The sequence below is a fragment of the Capsella rubella genome, unplaced genomic scaffold (assembly GCF_000375325.1).
Source record: "Capsella rubella cultivar Monte Gargano unplaced genomic scaffold, Caprub1_0 scaffold_2, whole genome shotgun sequence".
Lineage (NCBI taxonomy): Eukaryota > Viridiplantae > Streptophyta > Magnoliopsida > Brassicales > Brassicaceae > Capsella > Capsella rubella.
In genome coordinates, this window is record NW_006238922.1 from 10635821 (window position 1) to 10654675 (window position 18855).

At 37.9% G+C, this 18855-nt stretch overlaps 7 protein-coding genes across 7 annotated transcripts; 4 read left to right on the forward strand and 3 right to left on the reverse strand.

The window, feature by feature from the left end:
• Positions 1-59: 59 nt before the first annotated feature.
• LOC111832078 lies at positions 60-1375 on the reverse strand. The gene is made up of 4 exons (XM_023788372.1): positions 1258-1375; positions 610-666; positions 365-515; positions 60-249 (listed from the first exon to the last, which is right to left on the reverse strand). The coding sequence occupies exons 1-4, from the start codon at positions 1324-1326 to the stop codon at positions 191-193; spliced, it is 336 nt and encodes a 111-aa protein (XP_023644140.1). The 5' UTR covers positions 1327-1375; the 3' UTR covers positions 60-190.
• Positions 1376-2248: 873 nt separating this feature from the next.
• On the forward strand, positions 2249-5679 carry LOC17894502 (threonylcarbamoyladenosine tRNA methylthiotransferase). Its single transcript, XM_006301172.2, has 11 exons — positions 2249-2485; positions 2605-2643; positions 2825-2916; positions 3127-3376; positions 3585-3704; positions 3804-3879; positions 3981-4189; positions 4257-4365; positions 4571-4663; positions 4757-4917; positions 5055-5679. Exons 1-11 carry the CDS (start codon positions 2291-2293, stop codon positions 5523-5525), a joined length of 1815 nt encoding a protein of 604 aa, XP_006301234.1. The 5' UTR covers positions 2249-2290; the 3' UTR covers positions 5526-5679.
• A 322-nt stretch (positions 5680-6001) lies between these two features.
• LOC17895913 lies at positions 6002-7891 on the forward strand. The gene is made up of 2 exons (XM_006302180.2): positions 6002-7225; positions 7491-7891. The coding sequence occupies exons 1-2, from the start codon at positions 6059-6061 to the stop codon at positions 7698-7700; spliced, it is 1377 nt and encodes a 458-aa protein (XP_006302242.1). The 5' UTR covers positions 6002-6058; the 3' UTR covers positions 7701-7891.
• A 175-nt stretch (positions 7892-8066) lies between these two features.
• Positions 8067-10496, reverse strand: LOC17896283 (O-acyltransferase WSD1). The gene is made up of 7 exons (XM_006302143.2): positions 10292-10496; positions 9591-10163; positions 9429-9495; positions 9253-9347; positions 8960-9169; positions 8705-8842; positions 8067-8404 (listed from the first exon to the last, which is right to left on the reverse strand). The coding sequence occupies exons 1-7, from the start codon at positions 10478-10480 to the stop codon at positions 8237-8239; spliced, it is 1440 nt and encodes a 479-aa protein (XP_006302205.1). The 5' UTR covers positions 10481-10496; the 3' UTR covers positions 8067-8236.
• A 1151-nt stretch (positions 10497-11647) lies between these two features.
• Positions 11648-13852, forward strand: LOC17894066 (protein NRT1/ PTR FAMILY 5.14). The gene is made up of 4 exons (XM_006302022.2): positions 11648-11819; positions 11903-12120; positions 12261-12793; positions 12887-13852. The coding sequence occupies exons 1-4, from the start codon at positions 11687-11689 to the stop codon at positions 13695-13697; spliced, it is 1695 nt and encodes a 564-aa protein (XP_006302084.1). The 5' UTR covers positions 11648-11686; the 3' UTR covers positions 13698-13852.
• Positions 13853-13881: 29 nt separating this feature from the next.
• On the forward strand, positions 13882-16012 carry LOC111831915 (protein NRT1/ PTR FAMILY 5.13). The gene is made up of 4 exons (XM_023787492.1): positions 13882-14079; positions 14164-14381; positions 14504-15030; positions 15126-16012. Exons 1-4 carry the CDS (start codon positions 13974-13976, stop codon positions 15940-15942), a joined length of 1668 nt encoding a protein of 555 aa, XP_023643260.1. The 5' UTR covers positions 13882-13973; the 3' UTR covers positions 15943-16012.
• A 171-nt stretch (positions 16013-16183) lies between these two features.
• On the reverse strand, positions 16184-18192 carry LOC17895669 (O-acyltransferase WSD1). The gene is made up of 7 exons (XM_006302142.1): positions 18004-18192; positions 17331-17897; positions 17162-17228; positions 16992-17086; positions 16669-16881; positions 16447-16584; positions 16184-16354 (listed from the first exon to the last, which is right to left on the reverse strand). The coding sequence occupies exons 1-7, from the start codon at positions 18190-18192 to the stop codon at positions 16184-16186; spliced, it is 1440 nt and encodes a 479-aa protein (XP_006302204.1).
• Between the last annotated feature and the right edge of the window lie 663 nt (positions 18193-18855).

Consider the following 18855-nt stretch of genomic DNA (forward strand, 5'->3'; position numbering starts at 1 on the left):
ATAAATAAAAAATCCAACATTTTCGCAAAAATATTAAAATGATTCCAAATATAATTCAACATTGTTCCACAACAAATAAAATTATTCCAAACATAATCCAACATTGTTCCAAAAAGAAATAAAATTATTCCAAATTCAAACATAATCCAACATTATTCCAAATTTCTTCAAAGGTAAAACAAACAATGTTTTACTTCCAGTTATGATCATCTGTCCACCCGTACTTTTCGGCCCACCCGTTTTCCAAACCTGAAAGACATAAAGAAAAATGTAGCTCAAGAATCATAAAACCAATAGATTGATCATATGATTATAATTTGGAATATATAAAAAAAGTTTCTAAGAGTATATAGTTTATACTAACCAAATTCAAAAATGGATGGAAGTCGGTATTCTGGCTTCTTGAATTTGATTTCTCCTAATTCACGAAAAATGTCTTCATCAATCTCTGCTACAGTCCTTTTGTCTTCAGGTTGTTCAACTTGAACAATAGCACCACGTCCACGAGACGTCCTCTGCACACATTAACCATAAGCATCAAATGTTACAACACAAGTTCTTTAAACCAATAATCAATTAATGGAAAAAGAAGAAAAATGCAATACTGACCGGTCCATATGCATATTGTCCCAATTCCGTATTGGAGGCTGCAGGAAGGGCAAGCACCTATATATATATTTTGGTCAATAAAAAAGTATTTGCATGTATCAAGTCTTTGTTTCATCCAATTTCCAATATCTTATATGTTTCAACAAATTAAACAATGATTTAAATTATGATATGAGACATTGAAGCAAATCTATATATTAATTCTCTATTGAATCATTGAGATATCTCATTAAATACTCTATCCTTTTAAATAAGACCAAGCAAATGATAGATCTGATAATAACACAAAAACATAATAAATAAAGATATAATTTATTAGATGGTTTGCGCGCGCAAACAATCTAACGTCTTATTCAAATTTTCGCGGGAAACCAACAAACCATCTTATTTAAAATTTAGCAGTCATACAATGATTTATATGTATTCACATATTCGCTTAATGATCTCATATAAGAACTTAAGATATGTAATCCTATATAATGATAGATCTATAGATCCTCATGCAAATAAATACATCATACAAAAAAGTTGAATCATCCCATGGAAAACAACATCAACCTCTCCATAAATCAACACATATTATATTTTAAAATAAATAAATAAATGACAGAGACTTTTCTACATTTTGTAATGAAAATCAGGACTTACAACTGATCGTTTTGGTTCAGGCTCGGCTGATTGTTTGGAGGATTCAGACTGCTTTCCTTTGGAAGACATGCTTGAAGGAGTAGATATGTCACAGTTTTTTTTTTTTTTGGTGCTTCAATGTGATTTGGGATTAACTAGTTTTGTGAGATTATATTAGATTTACAGTTTATGTATTTATATTATATATGAGTACTTGTATATATGTAAATGAAAGAAACATGAAGTACCTTTTTGTAATTTTAAAATTATAATAATTAAAATAAAAATGTCAAAACATATATTTTTTGGGTTTTCCTACTATAATTTCAAATTAAAAAAGAAAAAGAAAGAAGACAAATGTCCAATTAAAAGTAAACTCATAATTAGTTTTAGTGATTTACTAAATGACAGCTGTTACTGAGAAAATATAAATAATAATTGTTAAATATTTTTGGTAACAAATATTTAACTTGTGAAATAGACTTTATATTTCTTTTTTCTAAATATAACACCTTTAACTTTTAGTACTTTATAAAAATAACCAAAAAATTAAAATCTTCACCAGATTTTTTTTGACGCCCTATTGGTGGAAAAAAATTTCTTTCCAAATCAATTTTACAAGTTGTTTTGACCAATTAATTAATTACCATGAGAAATTAATTTACTTGTGTATACCAGGAAATTATTTACCAAAATATATAATGGTTCTCTTTTAATAAATTAAAATTAAATCCAAAATATAATTTGTTTGACTATATTTCAAATAATTTACTTGCTCACTAATTTTGGAGAAATTCATTAATGACTATTAGAGTTTTTGTTGAATAATAGATTAGTCAATCTTATCTTTCTTTCTTTTTTTTGTGTGCACCAGTCAATCTTATCTTATGTTAGTAAAGTTACTGTGAGTTGATTGGGCCTTAGTTATGTTTAGATCTATCGGGCCTTTGTAAATACTCAACCTGACGTAGGCCCATTAGTTCTCACTGTAATTCGACCCCCCCACACTCCATTGTCACTTCGTAAACGCGCCGCCGCGGAGAGAGAAGAGAGAATGGAGGATATTGAGGATTTGTTGGCCGGAGGAGTCGGTGGTGCACCACCGGGATTCCGATTACCGTTGAATGCTGTCGGTATAAATCCGAAGACGACGAATAAGAGCAAACGTAGTAGCTCGAAACAGGATCAGGTTACTGCTTCGAATCGTGACTCGCTTGCTCCACCATCTTTGAAGATTCCAGGAACTCAGGTCATTCTCCTCCAGTCTTTCTCTCTCTCGATTTTATTATCTCATTGCTTCGGTTTCTATATCTATCAACGTTTTTTTTGTTCGTGCACTTACATTTCGTGTCGATGAATTTTTCGCAGACGATATACATCAAGACGTTTGGATGTTCCCATAACCAGGCAAGTCAGTTTATGAATCTTCAGTGGTTGATACTGTTTTGGTGTTGATAGATTTCTAAGTGCCTCATCAGATTACACTTGCCATGTTTGTTACTCTAGTGATTGAGCTGAAATGTTTTAGCTGGGAATAGGCTAAAGCTAATCGTATCTGGTCTTGTCTCGTGTTTTGGTTATTTTTCAGAGTGATAGTGAGTATATGGCTGGTCAGCTTACTGCATTTGGCTATGCGTTGACAGAAGTCCCGGAGGAAGCTGATTTATGGCTCATTAACACGTAAGCTTTTAGCCTCGAGTTCTGTTTACCCAATGTAATTACTACGCTTTTATGCTGTTGAGATATTCATGAGTAGTGTGAAGTGTTAGCAAATATAGTTCACTTGTTCATGGTGTAACATTGTAACTTTATAGTTTTTGATGCAGCATTTTTGCTCAGTATAGCTTTACTTTGTGCTTACATTGTATTTTATATGTGGGGTTGATGCAGCTGTACTGTGAAATCCCCTAGTCAGTCTGCTATGTCTACTTTGATAACGAGGGGTAGAAGTGGGAAGAAGCCTCTTGTGATCGCCGGATGTGTTCCTCAGGGCAGTCGTGATCTTAAGGAACTAGAAGGTGTCAGTGTAGTTGGAGTTCAACAGATTGATCGTGTTGTGGAGATTGTTGAAGAAACTCTTAAGGGTCATGAAGTGCGGCTGCTGACTCGGAAGACTTTGCCTGCGCTTGATCTCCCAAAAGTGGGTAAATTTTTTAACTTTTGATTCTTTTCGTCTTAAATGCTGAGTATTGCTATTCCTAGCACCAAATAAGTAGAAGCCAAAAAACCTGGTTTCAGTACAGTTTTTTTATCTTTTAAATTTTGCTTAGTCTTTCATTACACAATCGTGTTGTTCGACTTCATTTGGGTGCTATATGTGAGGGTTGATAAGTCATTTTCTATTACAGGTGCGGAGGAACAATTTTATTGAAATTCTCCCCATTAATGTTGGCTGTTTGGGTGCCTGTACTTACTGCAAGACCAAGCATGCCCGTGGTCACTTAGGAAGCTACACAGTCGATAGTCTTGTAAGAAGAAGTTTCAGCTTCACAGTAGAGTTTTGATTTGTATCCAGCGTTTTCCCCCTTTTCTGTTTTTTTCTGCCAATTTAGTCTCCTAAACTGCAGGTGGAGCGGGTGAGAACTGTAATATCTGAAGGAGTTAAGGAGATTTGGTTGAGCAGTGAGGACACTGGAGCATATGGTTTCTTTCCAAACCCTTATTTTCTAATTTACTTTTAGTAGTTAAGACATAATTTTGCATTTCGTTATTCTTGGTAGCTAATTATTCTCAAAATGTTGCAGGTCGTGACATAGGAGTTAATCTTCCAATATTGCTTAATGCTATTGTTAAGGAGCTTCCTTCTGATCAAAGCACAATGCTAAGAATTGGGATGACAAATCCTCCCTTTATTCTAGAGCATTTGAAAGAAATAGCAGCAGTGTTACGTCATCCATGTGTCTACACCTTTCTTCATGTCCCTGTGCAATCTGGCAGTGATTCTGTGTTGACGGTGAGTTCAGAGTTGTTTAGGACTGCCAATTTTTCTCGTTCTAGTCTTATCTGAATATCTGTTGCAGGCTATGAATAGGGAATACACAGCAAGTGAGTTCAGGACTGTGGTAGACACCTTAACAGAGCTTGTGCCAGGAATGCAGATTGCTACTGATATAATATGCGGGTTTCCTGGTTAGTCCTGGATAAACATGGAAGTTTTATTTTTTCGAATAAATATAGAGTGAGGCTTAAAAACATTATACCACAATGCAAAATCACATTAGGCACATTCATTAGTTGGATGTGGATAGTTACATGGTCCTACGACTTGAGCACATTGATTGTTCATATAATTGGGTGTGTTGAAGATTTGTTAATCTCTTTTTTCCAATTTCAGGTGAAACTGATGAAGATTTTTCTCAAACAGTTGAACTTATCAAGGATTACAAGTTCCCTCAAGTTCATATTTCTCAGTTTTACCCCAGACCAGGCAAGCTTAAGAATTTAGTTATTTATATAATCTGGAATATGGGAGTGTTTCATAGGTCTAGACCTTAATTTGATAGTGTCATTTATGATATAGGGACCCCAGCAGCAAAGATGAAGAAGGTACAAAGTAAAGTAGTGAAGCAACGAAGCCGTGAATTGACTTCTGTCTTTGAGGCTTTTGCACCTTACACCGGATTGGAGGGCAGAGAAGAGAGGATATGGATAACTGAAGTAGCAACCGATGGCATACATTTGGTAAGCCCATCCTGAGCCACATACATTGTTATGTTTCAACAAACTTCATTTTAAATAAAACCAAAAGCAACTGTAGTTTGTTTTTATCTTTGATTGCAACCACTGTTTCATTTAAAAATTCTTACTTGAATTTGTAGGTTGGACATACGAAGGGATATATACAGGTCTTAGTTACTGGACCAGAAAGTATGCTTGGTAGTTCAGCTATGGCGAGGATAACATCTGTGGGGAGATGGTCAGTGTTTGGGGAAGTGATTGAGACATTTACCACTGCAAATAGAGAAACACAAGCCCGAGAAGAAACAAAGCCGCCTTGTTCAACGAATGTTAGCACTTGTGAGACATGCGCTTGCTCTGCTGAGAGCTGTGGAGAAGAGAGATCAAGAGAGGCATGTAATATCTCTGGAAATATCTCAAGACAGGAAGATGATCTGAAGGGAAAGTCAAAGAAAGAAGAGAAGGAGATCCAAGAAGCTGTTGTACCTAAAAGCAGCGTAGCAAATTGGGGTTTCATTGATAAGGCACTTGTGTGTGGAGTGTTTGTAAGCTCTCTCACCATTCTTGTTTTGATGATTAGCATTGCGTGTAGAGCTTTGCTGCGTCAATGAATCTCTCTCACTGTCAGATTAGTAGTTGTAAGAGTACCAATCTCATGTTTTTAACTATTTTCGTGCTCCCATTATGTATTTTTCTGATTTTGAGTCTTTTTGTTTGTGTACCTGGATGCATATATGATTGCAATTCACGTTGCATACAAAATAATTCGATAATTTGTATGCAAGTAAGAGTATCGTCTGATAAATTGCATCCTAAACAGACAAAAATCTTTGAATTAGACCAAACTTACACAATTATTTACTGGGCCTTACTGTACCAAAACTAGGCCCATTATGTAGTTTCTTCTAAACAAAGGTACGACCGTTTCGGGTACCGTGCAAAACCATCGTCGAGTCAACAAGTTTACTTTTCCTGTAGAGGGGACACGTACCACTACGTGGAGACACGTGTCATTCAGAAGCTAAAAGAAAAAGAAAAATGATTATTTACAGTTCTACATCCCTCCCAATGTGTTTGGATTATAGTATGGCTTAGTGGTAAGGCAGTTAAAGATTTGGACAGAGGAAGAACAACGAAATTAGTAATGACGAATCTATTGGCTTTGAGTCTTCTCTTGAGTACTTTACTAGCGGCGGAGGTATGGTCTCCGACCCCAGTCATGACTACCCACCCAACGGCGTCAGAGGGAGACGTCATCGTCAAAGACGGTCACCGCGTTGTGGTGGTTGAGTACGACCGTGACGGGAAAACCAATACTAGAGTCTCGATCTCGCCTCCATCGGCAGATCAAGAAGGAGAAGAAGAAAAGGGAAGTTCTTTGTTTAAACATGCTAAAGAGAGAGTGAAAGAAACGGCGTCGTATTTTCCACACGTCGGCCAAGGGATCTCGCAGCCTGTTATTACGACGGAGGAAGAAACAGAGGAGGCGCGTGATCATCACTCGACGGCTGGGGAAGTCATATGCGACGCGTTCGGTAAGTGCAGGCAGAAGATTGCGAGTGTGGTGGGTCGGGCTAAAGACAGAACCGCTGATACTGTCGGTGAGACTGCTTCCGATGTCGAAGACGCCGCCGCTCGCAAGGCTCACGATGTGAAGGAGACCGTTACACACGCGGCACGTGACGTGGAAGACGAGGTGGCTGATAAAGCCCACTATGCGAAGGAGAAGGTAACAGAAAAAGCCCATGATGTGAGACAGAGTGTTGCTCATAAAGCCCATGATGCTAAAGAAAAGGTGACGGATAAAGCCCATGACGTGAAGGATACGGTGACTCAAAAAGCCTATGAAACGAGGGAGAGGGCTAAAGATAGAGTGAGGGAGAAGGCACACGATTTGAAGGATTCGGTGGCTCACAAGTCCCAGAATGCGTGGGTGAGAGTTAAGAATGCATTGCGTGAATTCGGGACAGCAGCTGCGGGGATGCTAAGTCCGACGAAGATAGCGAGCGTCGTGGGGCTGACGGCCATATCTGCGGCGTTTGGGACTTGCGTGTGGGTGACGTTTGTGTCAAGCTACGTTTTAGCGTCGGTGTTGGGGAGGCAACAGTTTGGTGTTGTACAGAGCAAGCTGTATCCTGTTTACTTCAAGGCGACCTCAGTCGGAATCCTTGTGGGTTTGTTTGGCCACGTGCTTAGCCGCCGGAGGAAACTGCTCACTGACGCCACGGAGATGTGGCAAGGGGTTAACCTCTTGGCCTCTTTCTTTATGATTGAGGCTAATAAGTCATTTGTTGAGCCACGTGCCACCAAGGTTAATTTACATTTCCCATGGCTAATATCTTATGTTGGTGTAGTCATATATATACATGCAAATGACAGATTAGTTGAGTTTAGGAAATTAAATGAGAGAGTCCAATTAGGGTAATTTTGAGTGGTATATTGTTCATCAGTCTTTTGTCTTGGTACATGAATCTTCTTTTTTTTGGTCGCTGAGTTATAATTTTCTATGAGTTGGGTCAGGGATCTTCTGGTTGTATAATGTTGGGTTTTATATATGTATTGTTGTGGATGTATAGGCGATGTTTGAGCGGATGAAGGCGGAAAAAGAAGAAGGAAGAGGAGGAGAGAGGACGAGTAGTGAGCAGGAGCTAAGGCGGAAACTGGAGAAGCTGAGCGAGAGGCTGAGCAAGCTCAACACATACTCGTCTTGGTTAAATATATTGACGCTCATGTCTCTAACATGGCATTTTGTTTATCTCGGACAGAGACTTGGCGCCGCTTGCTGATCCATACTTTTGCTGTCTGAAAGCCTAACTTGTTGTTGTTGTCTTTGTTCTTTCTCGGTAGCAGCATGGTTTTGTGTTTTGTTGTCGGATTCCATGTGTGATATATTTTGTAATTAGGTCATACTTTCACTTTTATGTTAGAGTTTGTTTAAATTTCATCTTCGATCGGATAGCTATTTTTTAAACCGTCGCTTCCAGAAAATTAAATAGCAGTGTTATTGCATCGTCACGTTGGAGACTTGATGAGGTGATATATAAATTGATCCAACACAAGTTGGTACGCACATTTATGGATGAATTATTGTAGAAGACTAAACGTGCTCTAGAAATAGTTCGTAACTTTCTAAATATAACAAAACCAATGATAGTGTATTAAATTATTATAAAGATAACAAACTGAAGCTTCAGGATGAGACGTAAACAGAGAATCTATTGGAAATAATCACATGCTTATTTGAATGATTCACTAGGCTAGGCATGTTGTAATTAAATAGGGTTCGTTCATCCGTAGATGTATGCACGCCAAGCATTTCGGTTTAAACCTCTGGAGCATGAAAAGTCTTTTGAGGAGCAGCAGACTTCATCGTGTGGAGAGCTTCGACGATGAGATCACATAGGTGATGAGGGTCTGGAATCACGTCTACATCGACTCCGATGTTGATTATGAGTTTGTCCACATAGCTCTGAATACCAATTATGAGTCCCTTATTCAGAAAAAAGTAGACATCGGAATTAATGTTTCATCAATGAAGTTTCCTAACTGTACTAGTGCATGAATACGGTGAAGAAACGTACATATCTAAATAATCTAATATACAGTATGATTGCATGATTTTTCCTTTTAAATTACAATGATATGAAAATAATATGGATAAAAAGTTTAGTTTTAAAAACCGCATTGGAAATATAAATAAATAACTTTTGTGAAATCAAGACAAAACTCCAAAGAATAGTACATCATAATTAATCCGAAACCAATGATTTTGTGCAAGAGAAGAGAGTACCTGTGGAATGCCAAAAGTACTTGCAGCAATGTAAGATATTCGATGGCCAAAAAAGCTAATTTCTTCGGCTGGACCAACCACGTTTGAGAATATCATTGTTGTGCTTCCAAAAATTCTCGTTATAAGAGTTTTGAGTGCCTGATGGAAAATAGGCATCCATATAATTATGGCGATCAGATGCACAAATTACGTTTACTATATTTGGAGCTACATATATATATTAAGATGATATATGTTTTGATTTAAACATTTTACCTTAAATCCAAAAACCTCCAACGTACATTTGAGCAACCCATGGGAAAATAGAGGTTCGAGGGAATGCTTTTTACGATCCATCATAGTTTTGGACTGTCGAACATATTCAAATACATCATCATTTGACTTCATTTCCAAGGGAATCAGAACATAACCTATTGAGTTCCCCCATCTACATTTTGAACCTTTTGCCATCATATTTGCCAAATCCTGCATACATATGCTATGTGTTAAATTGTCACTATTTTAAATACAAAGCAAAGATCGTTTGGGGTAAGTATGTTATTCAGCACCTCAATATCTCTATTTGGCCTTAGATTGAAAAAAACAACACCATGAAGACGTTTTTTGTCTATAATTTTTCTTGACTTTGGAGATGTTTCAAGATCTGTTCACATATCAAGACAAAATGTCAGAATGTTGTTACAAATAGTATTTTATGCTATTTAAACAAGAGTAAATGATTTACCATATCTTTGATGTAAATATCGAGAAAGACCAGCTTGTACCATCCCAAAGAGGACATCGTTTACGGTCTAATGGTAGCAAAAAAAAAAGAGGAAAAGAAAGTCACAAAAAAAGAGAGGAGAAAAAGACATAAAAACTTCAGCTTTCTAGTCAAGCAACGTACCATACTCATGGCGTTCTTCACCATTTTGACATCATCCAAACTAATGATTCGATGAAGAAACTTATTATTCCTAAGTGTAGCTCCTGGTTTACCCATTATATGTGCTGAGGTGTCCTTCGCACAACAAATAAAAATGATAGACTTGATAACTTCAACACAAGTGTGGAACATTACTCTTACTATGAACCATAACCAACCAACCAAAGCAGAACAAACGTTCTTCGCTTTGCTTTTCTTCGGAACCACAAAGGTAGGCAGCGCCTCGGGATCACATGTTTTCCGGGTACAAGCGAGTAAAAGAGACATAAGAGACATCCCATCGCCCAAAGAGTGATGGAACCTAGCCACGGCTACAGATTCGGCATGTGATGTTTTAAGCTTCAATAAATGAAACTCCCATAAAGGTTTGGTCATATCCATTGGAGAGAGAGCCATATTTGATGTATAATCCTCAAGAAACTCATCAGGATTCTCAATGTTGGGATCTATATCCGGAACAATTACATGGTCTTCAACTTTTACTTTCGTTGGAATCCATTTAGCTTTTCCTTTCTGTTCACCATAACCAGTCACCTACACGTATCATATGATGTTAGGAATATATAGTATACATCTGAGAAAGCCTAACCTAATATATTGTGGATATGGTTAAACTTAGCATATAAACAATAAAAATGTGTGTACATTAATTAGTTACCGACCAGTATGCTAGAGAAGCGTGGATGGTTGATCAATGTGTTCTTCAAGCCTTCAATAATGGTTGATGGATTACCTTCGGTTTTGCATCCGATGGTAACAATGTTGAAGACATCGAGACCCGGCAAGCTAAACAACCGTGCAAATGGACTTACTGGCTCCTCTCCTTCAGTCACTTGCCTTTCTATTGCCATGTCTCTTTTTTTAAATTCCCCGGTTTATGGTATTATTTTACAAAGTACATAAGCAAATTTGGTTTATTTATATACACATAGCACATAGCTATGTTATACACTGTCGTAGTTAAATGAGGTTGTTGAGAAGATAAAATGCTTATTTATCTAACTATATATGTATGATGGGTCCAAGAACTGGTGACAATTATATCGTCAATAATAGACTAGTAAATAATTGAGATGGTGACATACATAGCCTATTAAATATTTATAGTGTCAAGCAGCTAAACTCTTCCTTGATCTAATTTCTTTGAAATTTCTTCAATAAACATATATAAAATAATTCTTTGGAGTTTTGGGTAAGTGTCTAGTACAGTCGACAAAGGAATAATTAACATAATTTTCTACATATCGCATATATAACATAAAGCAAATTATAGAGATCGTTAGAAACATGAAGTAAGACAGAAGTTAAGACTCCACGTGAAAGAATAGGACACGGTTCAAAGGTGTGTTAATGTGTGGCAAGAAATAGTATACGTCAATTTTTTGGTGGTTGGTTGGTGAACGATACTTCTTTCCTTTTTCATCATCTGATGTTTATTGATGACACTGTAGAAAGATACTAATTAGTCTACGTACACTATTAAAATGTTAATTTTGTGTGATGCCAAGGCTTTTCATATACTTTACAGAGTATTACAGTACTAATCTATAGTTAAAACTTCGCATGAAGTTGCATCTCCATAACACACATCAGATACTATCCTCTTAATCAGATTCCATGAAAAGCACATTCTGTGATGCAGAGTCTTGAGCATAGGAGATCTCGTCGATCGAGATGATGCAACTATCGCTCATTCGCTCTCCGGTTAGATCATGATCTAGCCTCCCAACTTTGTGTCCTCGATCATCCTCTCATAATCAAAATCCTTGATGGATTCCTCAAGCAACTGAGAGATCAGAGATGTTTCAACTTGAAGTTCACTAGGTCTTACTATGTTTCAACTGAGAGATACACAATCTTATTATGTTTCTCCAATTATCATATCAATCTTACTCTAGTTCACTAGGTCTTTAAAAACAAACACACGTGAAACATTCTTACAATATAAAAAAAAAAAATCAAAAAGACAAAACATAATTAGCATTAAAATTTAAAAGGTTAACAACTCAAACCAGTAATCTCGTTCGTTATCACTTTCGTTGGAGAGAAGAGAAAAAATGACCACGACTTCTGGAGTTATTTCTTCTCATCTCACAGAAGAAGAATACGTCACTGACGCCGTTGACCACCGTGGGATCGCCGCCAGAAGATCTAGTACCGGTAGATGGAGAGCCGCTTGGTTCATAATTGGTAAGCCGATGATTAAAATTGGGAGCTGCTCTCTCTGTTTACACTATTTTCTGAAATTTATGATGACATTTCATATTTTGCAGGTGTGGAAGTGGCTGAGAGGTTTGCTTACTATGGAATCGGATCAAATCTAATAAGCTATTTGACTGGACCACTCGGTCAATCCACGGCGGCCGCCGCCGCTAATGTCAACGCTTGGTCTGGAATTGCTACTGTCCTTCCTCTTCTGGGAGCTTTTGTCGCCGACGCTTTTCTCGGTCGGTATCGAACTATTATCATCGCTTCTCTTATCTACGTTCTGGTTCGTCTCTTCTCTTTCTATTGTTTTTCCGATTTGAAATGATAAAAAATCGAATCTTTATTTAGATCGAATGATAAAAATCGATTCTTTATTAGGATTTTTTGGATTAGATTGAGAAAGAATCTGAATTTTGATGTCAGGGATTGGCATTTTTGACTTTATCTGCGTTTCTGGTTCCTATGACTAGCAAAGATAGTACCCAAGTGACCTCTCCGCCTTCGTTTTTACTCAATGCACTCTTCTTCTTCTCTCTGTATTTGGTGGCTATTGGACAAAGTGGACACAAGCCTTGTGTTCAGGCTTTTGGTGCTGACCAGTTTGATGAAAAAGACTCTCAAGAGATATTTGACAGAAGCTCCTTTTTTAACTGGTGGTACCTTAGCATGTCTGCAGGAATCTGCCTGGCGATTCTAGTGGTTGTGTACATCCAAGAAGAATTCAGCTGGGCGGTTGGATTTGGAATCCCATGTGTGTTCATGGTGATCTCTCTTGTTCTTTTCGTGTTAGGGAGAAAGAGTTATAGGTATAGTAAAAGAATTCATGAAGAGGAGGAAATCAACCCGTTTACAAGGATAGCTAGAGTCTTCTTTGTAGCATTCAAGAACCAAAGATTGAGCTCCTCAGAATTGGGCAGAGATGCGTTGGAGGCAAATTTATCTCCAGAGAAGCTGAGGTATGTTCAAAATATATAGCGATAGTTATCGTAGGCTATGGTTCGAAAGCCTTGTTGGTGTGATTATGAATTTAGTCCACTTTCTTGTGACAGTTTCCTCAACAAAGCTTTGCTTGTTCCCAATGATTCTGCTGAAGGAGAAAAGTCATGTAAGTCTAGTGATGTTGAAGATGCCACCGCTCTCATCAGGCTAATTCCAGTATGGCTTACAACTCTGGCTTACGCCATACCCTATGCGCAGTACTTGACATTTTTCACAAAGCAAGGTGTCACAATGGAAAGAACAATTCTCCCTGGTGTGAAGATCCCACCTGCTTCTCTTCAAGTCTTTATTGGCATATCAATTGTCCTCTTTGTCCCCATCTACGACCGTGTTTTCGTCCCAATCGCCAGATCGATAACCAAAGACCCTTGTGGCATCACGACGCTCAAAAGAATCGGAACTGGAATGGTACTGTCGTGTATCACTATGGTAATTGCAGCGCTGGTCGAGTCAAAGCGGCTCGAGACTGCGAAAGAACACGGGCTTATAGACCAACCCGAAGCAACTGTTCCAATGTCGATATGGTGGTTAATCCCTCAGTATCTGTTGCTGGGATTGGCCGACGTATACTTTATAGTGGGAATGCAAGAGTTCTTCTACAGCCAAGTTCCCACTGAGCTGAGAAGCATCGGTCTTTCGCTTTACTTAAGCGTGTTAGGCGTGGGAAGCTTATTGAGCAGCTTACTCATCTCTCTGATCGACTTAGCCACTGGAGGAGACGATGGAGACAGCTGGTTCAACAGTAATCTCAACAAAGCTCATCTCGATTGCTTCTATTGGTTACTTGCGGTTCTTAGTGCCGTTGGTTTCCTTACGTTCTGGTTCATTTCCAGGTCGTATATCTATCGCCGGGTGGACTAAGTGTAGTTACCAAAATTATTCACTTGTTGTGTGACATATTCTATGTAGGGGGAAAAAAAATGAAAATGTGTAGTTACAAAAATTATTGACCAGCGGAGAAACATATGTGTATAAGAAAAAAAATAAAAATAATAAATAAAGACTCGTTTTGTAAACTTCACTTTCCCATAAGAGACAAGAAAATTTAAATGGTGCAGTCCAAGTGTTCACTTACTTTGATATATTTGGTGACGCAAGTGTTACCAAATTAATATCTTGTTCGTAGTCTTTCTCCAAATGGCTACTTCTGGAGAAGAAAGCGTGATCGACGCCGTGGACCACCGTGGATTCGCCGCTACAAGAACTAATACCGGTAGATGGAGAGCTGCATGGTTCATAATCGGTAAAGCTCTGATCACGAGCTGCTCTGTTTTCTTGAACTTCATTTTTTGAATCTCTTGAGGACTTTTTTTTTTTTTTTTGGCAGGGGTGGAGGTGGCGGAGAGGTTCGCTCACTATGGGATCGGATCAAACTTGATAAGTTACTTGACTGGACCACTTGGTCAATCTACGGCGGTTGCTGCGGCTAATGTCAACGCTTGGTCGGGAGTTTCAACTATTCTTCCTGTTCTTGGAGCTTTTGTCGCTGACGCTTTTCTCGGTCGGTACCGAACAATACTCATCGCTTCTTTTATCTACGTACTGGTTCGTCTTGTTCTGTCTCTTCTTTTTCGATCTGTCAGATTCATTTCAACCTCAAGTTTGAGTTAGATTGTGGCTTCTTTGAGTAGAAACTGAATTGATCGTAATTTGAATTTTGATGTCAGGGACTGGCATTTCTGACTTTATCTGCGCTCCTAATTCCCAACACTACTGAAGTGACCTCTTCACCTTCGTCTTTTCTCAATGCGCTCTTCTTCTTCTCTCTGTATTTGGTGGCTGTTGGACAAAGTGGACACAAGCCTTGTGTTCAGGCTTTTGGCGCTGACCAGTTTGATGAGAAGGACCCTAAGGAGAATAGTGACAGAAGCTCTTTCTTCAATTGGTGGTGTCTTACTATGTGTGTAGGAATCTGCCTGGCCATTTTAGTGGTTGTGTACATCCAGGAATACGTTAGCTGGGCACTCGGGTTTGGAATCCCATGTGTGTTCATGGTGATCTCTCTTGTTCTTTTCGTGTTAGGGAGAAGAAGTTATAGGTACAGTAGAAGAAGACAAGAAGAAGAAACCAACCCTTTTACTAGGATAGGTAGAGTCTTCTTTGTAGCATTCAAGAACCAAAGATTGAGTTCCTCAGAATTGTGCAAAGTTGAGCTGGAGGCAAATCTATCTCAAGGTTCTCCAGAGGAGCTGAGGTATGTTTAAAATATAGCAATCACAGGTGTTACGGTTCGTAGCCTTATTGCATACTTGCATGAATATGAATTTAATCCACTTTTTTGTGTGACAGTTTTCTCAACAAAGCATTGCTTGTTCCCAATGATTCTCTTGATGGAGAAATGGCATGCAAATCAAAAGATGTAGAAGATGCCACAGCTCTTGTCAAGCTTATTCCAATATGGCTTACAACTCTAGCTTACGCCGTACCATACGCACAGTTCATGACTTTCTTCACAAAGCAAGGTGTCACTATGGAAAGAACAATTTTTACAGGTGTAGAGATCCCACCTGCTTCTCTTCAGGCCCTGATCAGCATAACTATTATCTTCTTTGTCCCCATTTACGACCGTGTTTTGGTCCCTATAGGAAGGTTAGTAACCAAAGACCCTTGTGGCATCACAACGCTCAAAAGAATTGGAACTGGAATGGTACTAGCAACTCTCACTATGGTGGTTGCAGCTCTGGTTGAGTCAAAACGCCTCGAGACTGCAGAAGAACAGGGGCTTATAGACCAACCAAATACAACTGTTCCAATGTCGATATGGTGGTTATTTCCTCAGTATATGTTGCTAGGATTAGCCGACGTGCACACTTTAGTGGGAATGCAAGAGTTCTTTTATAGCCAAGTACCCACTGAGCTGAGAAGTATCGGTATGGCCTTTTACTTAAGTGCGTTGGGCGTGGGAAACTTATTGAGCAGCTTACTTATCTCTCTGATCGACTTGGCCACTGGAGGAGACGATGGAGAAAGCTGGTTCAATAGTAACCTGAACAAAGCCCATCTCGACTACTTCTATTGGTTACTTGCAGCTGTTAGCGCCTTTGGCTTCTTTACGTTCATACTCATTTCTAGGTCGTACATCTATCGTTCGGTGGATGGAGTGTAGTTTCTAAATAGAAATATGTCTTTTTTAACTATGTATGATGATAATGAAACCAAATCCACTCGTTCGTACAGACAAGATTACAAAATATAAATGACACACGTACGTTGTAAGTAAAAACAACATTTATTGGAAAGAGTTACATAGAAAGCACAAATAGCACGGGAAATGGAATTAACCGAATAGAGTTTTGCATGAGTCAGTTCTTTACTTCTTTTCGATCACTTCTTCAAACATTTCATTTTTAAACGTTCAAATCGGCAGAGCCTTTTGCTTCGGCAGTGGAATTCATCATAATGTGAAGAGCCTCGACAATGAGGTCACAAAGGTGATGAGGGTCTGGAATCACGTCGACATCAACTCCAAGATTGATAATAGCTTTGTTTACATAGCTTTCTACGTGGATGATGAGTGCCTTGTCCAACAAACAGCATATTAGTTTCGTAGAGTAAGGTTTTAATCATTTAAACACATTGAGAACTGAGAAGTTTATTGGGTAGTATGTACCTGTGGAACACCAGAGATACTTGCGGCAACGTAAGATACTTGATGGTCGAAAAGGCTTATTTCTTCGGTTGGACCGGCAACATTTGACAATATGATTGTTGAACGACCAAATATTCTCATCGCAAGACTTCTCAGCGCCTAATAAAATTCCATTAAACTCATCATTTATATTCATTATATATATATCCAGTTATCAAAATTGAGATTGTTTTACTATCTCACCTTGAGTCCAAAAACTTCCACGGTCAACTTGAGTAACACATAGGAAAATAGAGGTTCAAAGGAGAGTTTTTTCCTATCCATAATAGTTTTGGCTCGTCGGATGTATTCAAATATATCAACTTCAATCTTCATCCATAGCGGAATCAGAGCAAAACCAATTGAGTTTCCCCATGATCTTGGCATTGAACCTTTTTCCATCAGTTTAGCAAGATCCTGTTTATTATATACATGAAAGAAAATATTAATTAGGACGTTGAGATTCCAATTATTTTTTAAGAAAAATGTTGAAGACCGTTTAGGGTGCGTAGTATGTTTGTTTGCACCTCGATCTTTTTATTTGATCTTAGGTTAAAAAATACAACACCATGAAGACATATCTTCTCTAGAGATTTTCTTGGCTTCGGATTTGTTTCAGAATCTGTTTTCCAAAAGCCAAATAAAAAATGTAAGAAATGATAACAAATGTAATTTCATGACAGTAATAAAGATTTACCATATTTTTCACTCAGATATCGTGAAAGACCAGCTTGCACCATCCCAATAATAACATCATTCACAGTCTAATCAAGGAAGGACAAGAAAATAATGAAGCTCCTCATGTTTGGTCAAATTATATTAATTAAACAAGATAAATAAAAAACAAAAACAAACAAACAACATACCATATTCATTGCATTCTTCACAAATTTCACATCATCCAAACTGATGACTCTATGAATAAACTTATTAGGGCTAAGTGTAGCGCTTGGTTTACTCATAAGAGGTGCTGAAGCGTCACGACTGGAGCATGCGATAAGCAAAAACTTGAAAACTTCAACAAGAGTGTGGAACATCAGTCTTACTATGAACCACAAGCGAGCAACCAACGACAAAAAAACGTTGGTTACATTGCTTTTTTTTGGAGCCAACAAAGTTGGTAATGCCTCGGGATCACTTGTTTTCCTACTACAAGCAAGCAAAAGAGACATGAGAGACATCCCATCACCCAAAGAATGATGAAATCTCGCCACGGCAAGAGACTCTGCATTTGATGTTTTCAGTTTCAGTATATGGATCTCCCATAACGGTTTAGATATATCTATAGGGGAAAAAACCATATTTGATGTGTAATCCTCAAGAAACTGATCAGGATTTTCAATGGTTGGATCTATATCCGGAACAACCACATGATCTTCAACTTTTACTTTTGTGGGGATCCATTTCGCTTTCTGTTCACCATGACCTGTCTCCTACAAAGTATCACATATATTAGCAAATCGTATCAAAGTGGCATGCTCGCAAATAAAAATGATAAAATTAATATGTATATACAATGAACGGGTGTGTGTTAATTACTAGTATGCTAGAGAAGCGTGGATGGTTTATCAACGTGTTTTTCAAGCCTTTAATAAAGGCTGATGGATTGGATTCGTTTTTGAATCCAATAGTTACGATGTTGAAGCAATCAAAACCGGGCAAGCTGAACAACCGCGAAAACGGGCTAACGGGCACCTCTCCGGCAGTCACTTGCATCTCCATTGCCATGTCTTCGTTTTGGCTGTGTTTATTTGAATGATTCCACAAAGTGCATGGTTGGTTTAAATACACATGCTAAGCCTCATATATCTTTCAATATTATTGTATTATCAATATTGAAAAGATGTTTAAAAGTTTTGTTCTATATATCAAGCTCTATAAAAACGTTTCTAAAATATTGTATTTCGTCAAGGGCATTTATTATTACTTTAGCCATGTCAATGAGTTCTGATCATAATTAAACGACTTTCTTGTTCTTATCTCATTTTCTTCTTTTTTTTTTTTGTGGTAAAATAATCTGTTTTTTTTTTTTTTTTTTTTTTTCATTTTTAGTTATCAATTTCTTAAGATTCTATTGCAACATTAAGGTCCCTACTGTTTACAGTTAAAGTGAGTAAGTGACTGCTGGCAGGGCAACAGTCCGAATAGTGTCACGATCAAATGGTAAATCAATTCCATGATAACGTGATCAGTATTTTAACGCCGATGTGATTCACTATTTAGTTATTTCTCATTCCATTTGCAAACCATGAATTATTTCCAGTAAAATTGTTAGAAATAATATAATCCATTAGGTTAATTAAACCTAATTAAAATAAGGTGAGTTTAGTTAGGGTTAAGCATGCAGTAGACTTAGAAATTGCAAGGTAGCGTATACCGCAGAGAAAACTG

Coding starts and splice junctions, on each gene's coding strand:
- LOC111832078 (XM_023788372.1), bottom strand. CDS start 1,326: ATGTCTTCCAAAGGAAAGCAGTCTGAATCCTCCAAACAATCAGCCGAG. Junction 667..1,257: donor CTGAACCAAAACGATCAGTT/GTAAGTCCTGAT, acceptor ATATATATATAG/GTGCTTGCCCTTCCTGCAGC. Junction 250..364: donor TCCATCCATTTTTGAATTTG/GTTAGTATAAAC, acceptor TATGTCTTTCAG/GTTTGGAAAACGGGTGGGCC.
- LOC17894502 (XM_006301172.2), top strand. CDS start 2,291: ATGGAGGATATTGAGGATTTGTTGGCCGGAGGAGTCGGTGGTGCACCA. Junction 2,644..2,824: donor TTGGATGTTCCCATAACCAG/GCAAGTCAGTTT, acceptor GTTATTTTTCAG/AGTGATAGTGAGTATATGGC. Junction 4,366..4,570: donor TATAATATGCGGGTTTCCTG/GTTAGTCCTGGA, acceptor TTCCAATTTCAG/GTGAAACTGATGAAGATTTT.
- LOC17895913 (XM_006302180.2), top strand. CDS start 6,059: ATGACGAATCTATTGGCTTTGAGTCTTCTCTTGAGTACTTTACTAGCG. Junction 7,226..7,490: donor TTGAGCCACGTGCCACCAAG/GTTAATTTACAT, acceptor GTGGATGTATAG/GCGATGTTTGAGCGGATGAA.
- LOC17896283 (XM_006302143.2), bottom strand. CDS start 10,480: ATGGCAATAGAAAGGCAAGTGACTGAAGGAGAGGAGCCAGTAAGTCCA. Junction 9,496..9,590: donor TGAAGAACGCCATGAGTATG/GTACGTTGCTTG, acceptor TGCTACCATTAG/ACCGTAAACGATGTCCTCTT. Junction 8,405..8,704: donor GTACTTTTGGCATTCCACAG/GTACTCTCTTCT, acceptor TTTCTGAATAAG/GGACTCATAATTGGTATTCA.
- LOC17894066 (XM_006302022.2), top strand. CDS start 11,687: ATGACCACGACTTCTGGAGTTATTTCTTCTCATCTCACAGAAGAAGAA. Junction 11,820..11,902: donor AGCCGCTTGGTTCATAATTG/GTAAGCCGATGA, acceptor CATATTTTGCAG/GTGTGGAAGTGGCTGAGAGG. Junction 12,121..12,260: donor CTTCTCTTATCTACGTTCTG/GTTCGTCTCTTC, acceptor TTTTGATGTCAG/GGATTGGCATTTTTGACTTT.
- LOC111831915 (XM_023787492.1), top strand. CDS start 13,974: ATGGCTACTTCTGGAGAAGAAAGCGTGATCGACGCCGTGGACCACCGT. Junction 14,080..14,163: donor AGCTGCATGGTTCATAATCG/GTAAAGCTCTGA, acceptor TTTTTTTGGCAG/GGGTGGAGGTGGCGGAGAGG. Junction 14,382..14,503: donor CTTCTTTTATCTACGTACTG/GTTCGTCTTGTT, acceptor TTTTGATGTCAG/GGACTGGCATTTCTGACTTT.
- LOC17895669 (XM_006302142.1), bottom strand. CDS start 18,192: ATGGCAATGGAGATGCAAGTGACTGCCGGAGAGGTGCCCGTTAGCCCG. Junction 17,898..18,003: donor CACGCTTCTCTAGCATACTA/GTAATTAACACA, acceptor GATACTTTGTAG/GAGACAGGTCATGGTGAACA. Junction 16,355..16,446: donor GTATCTCTGGTGTTCCACAG/GTACATACTACC, acceptor TTGTTGGACAAG/GCACTCATCATCCACGTAGA.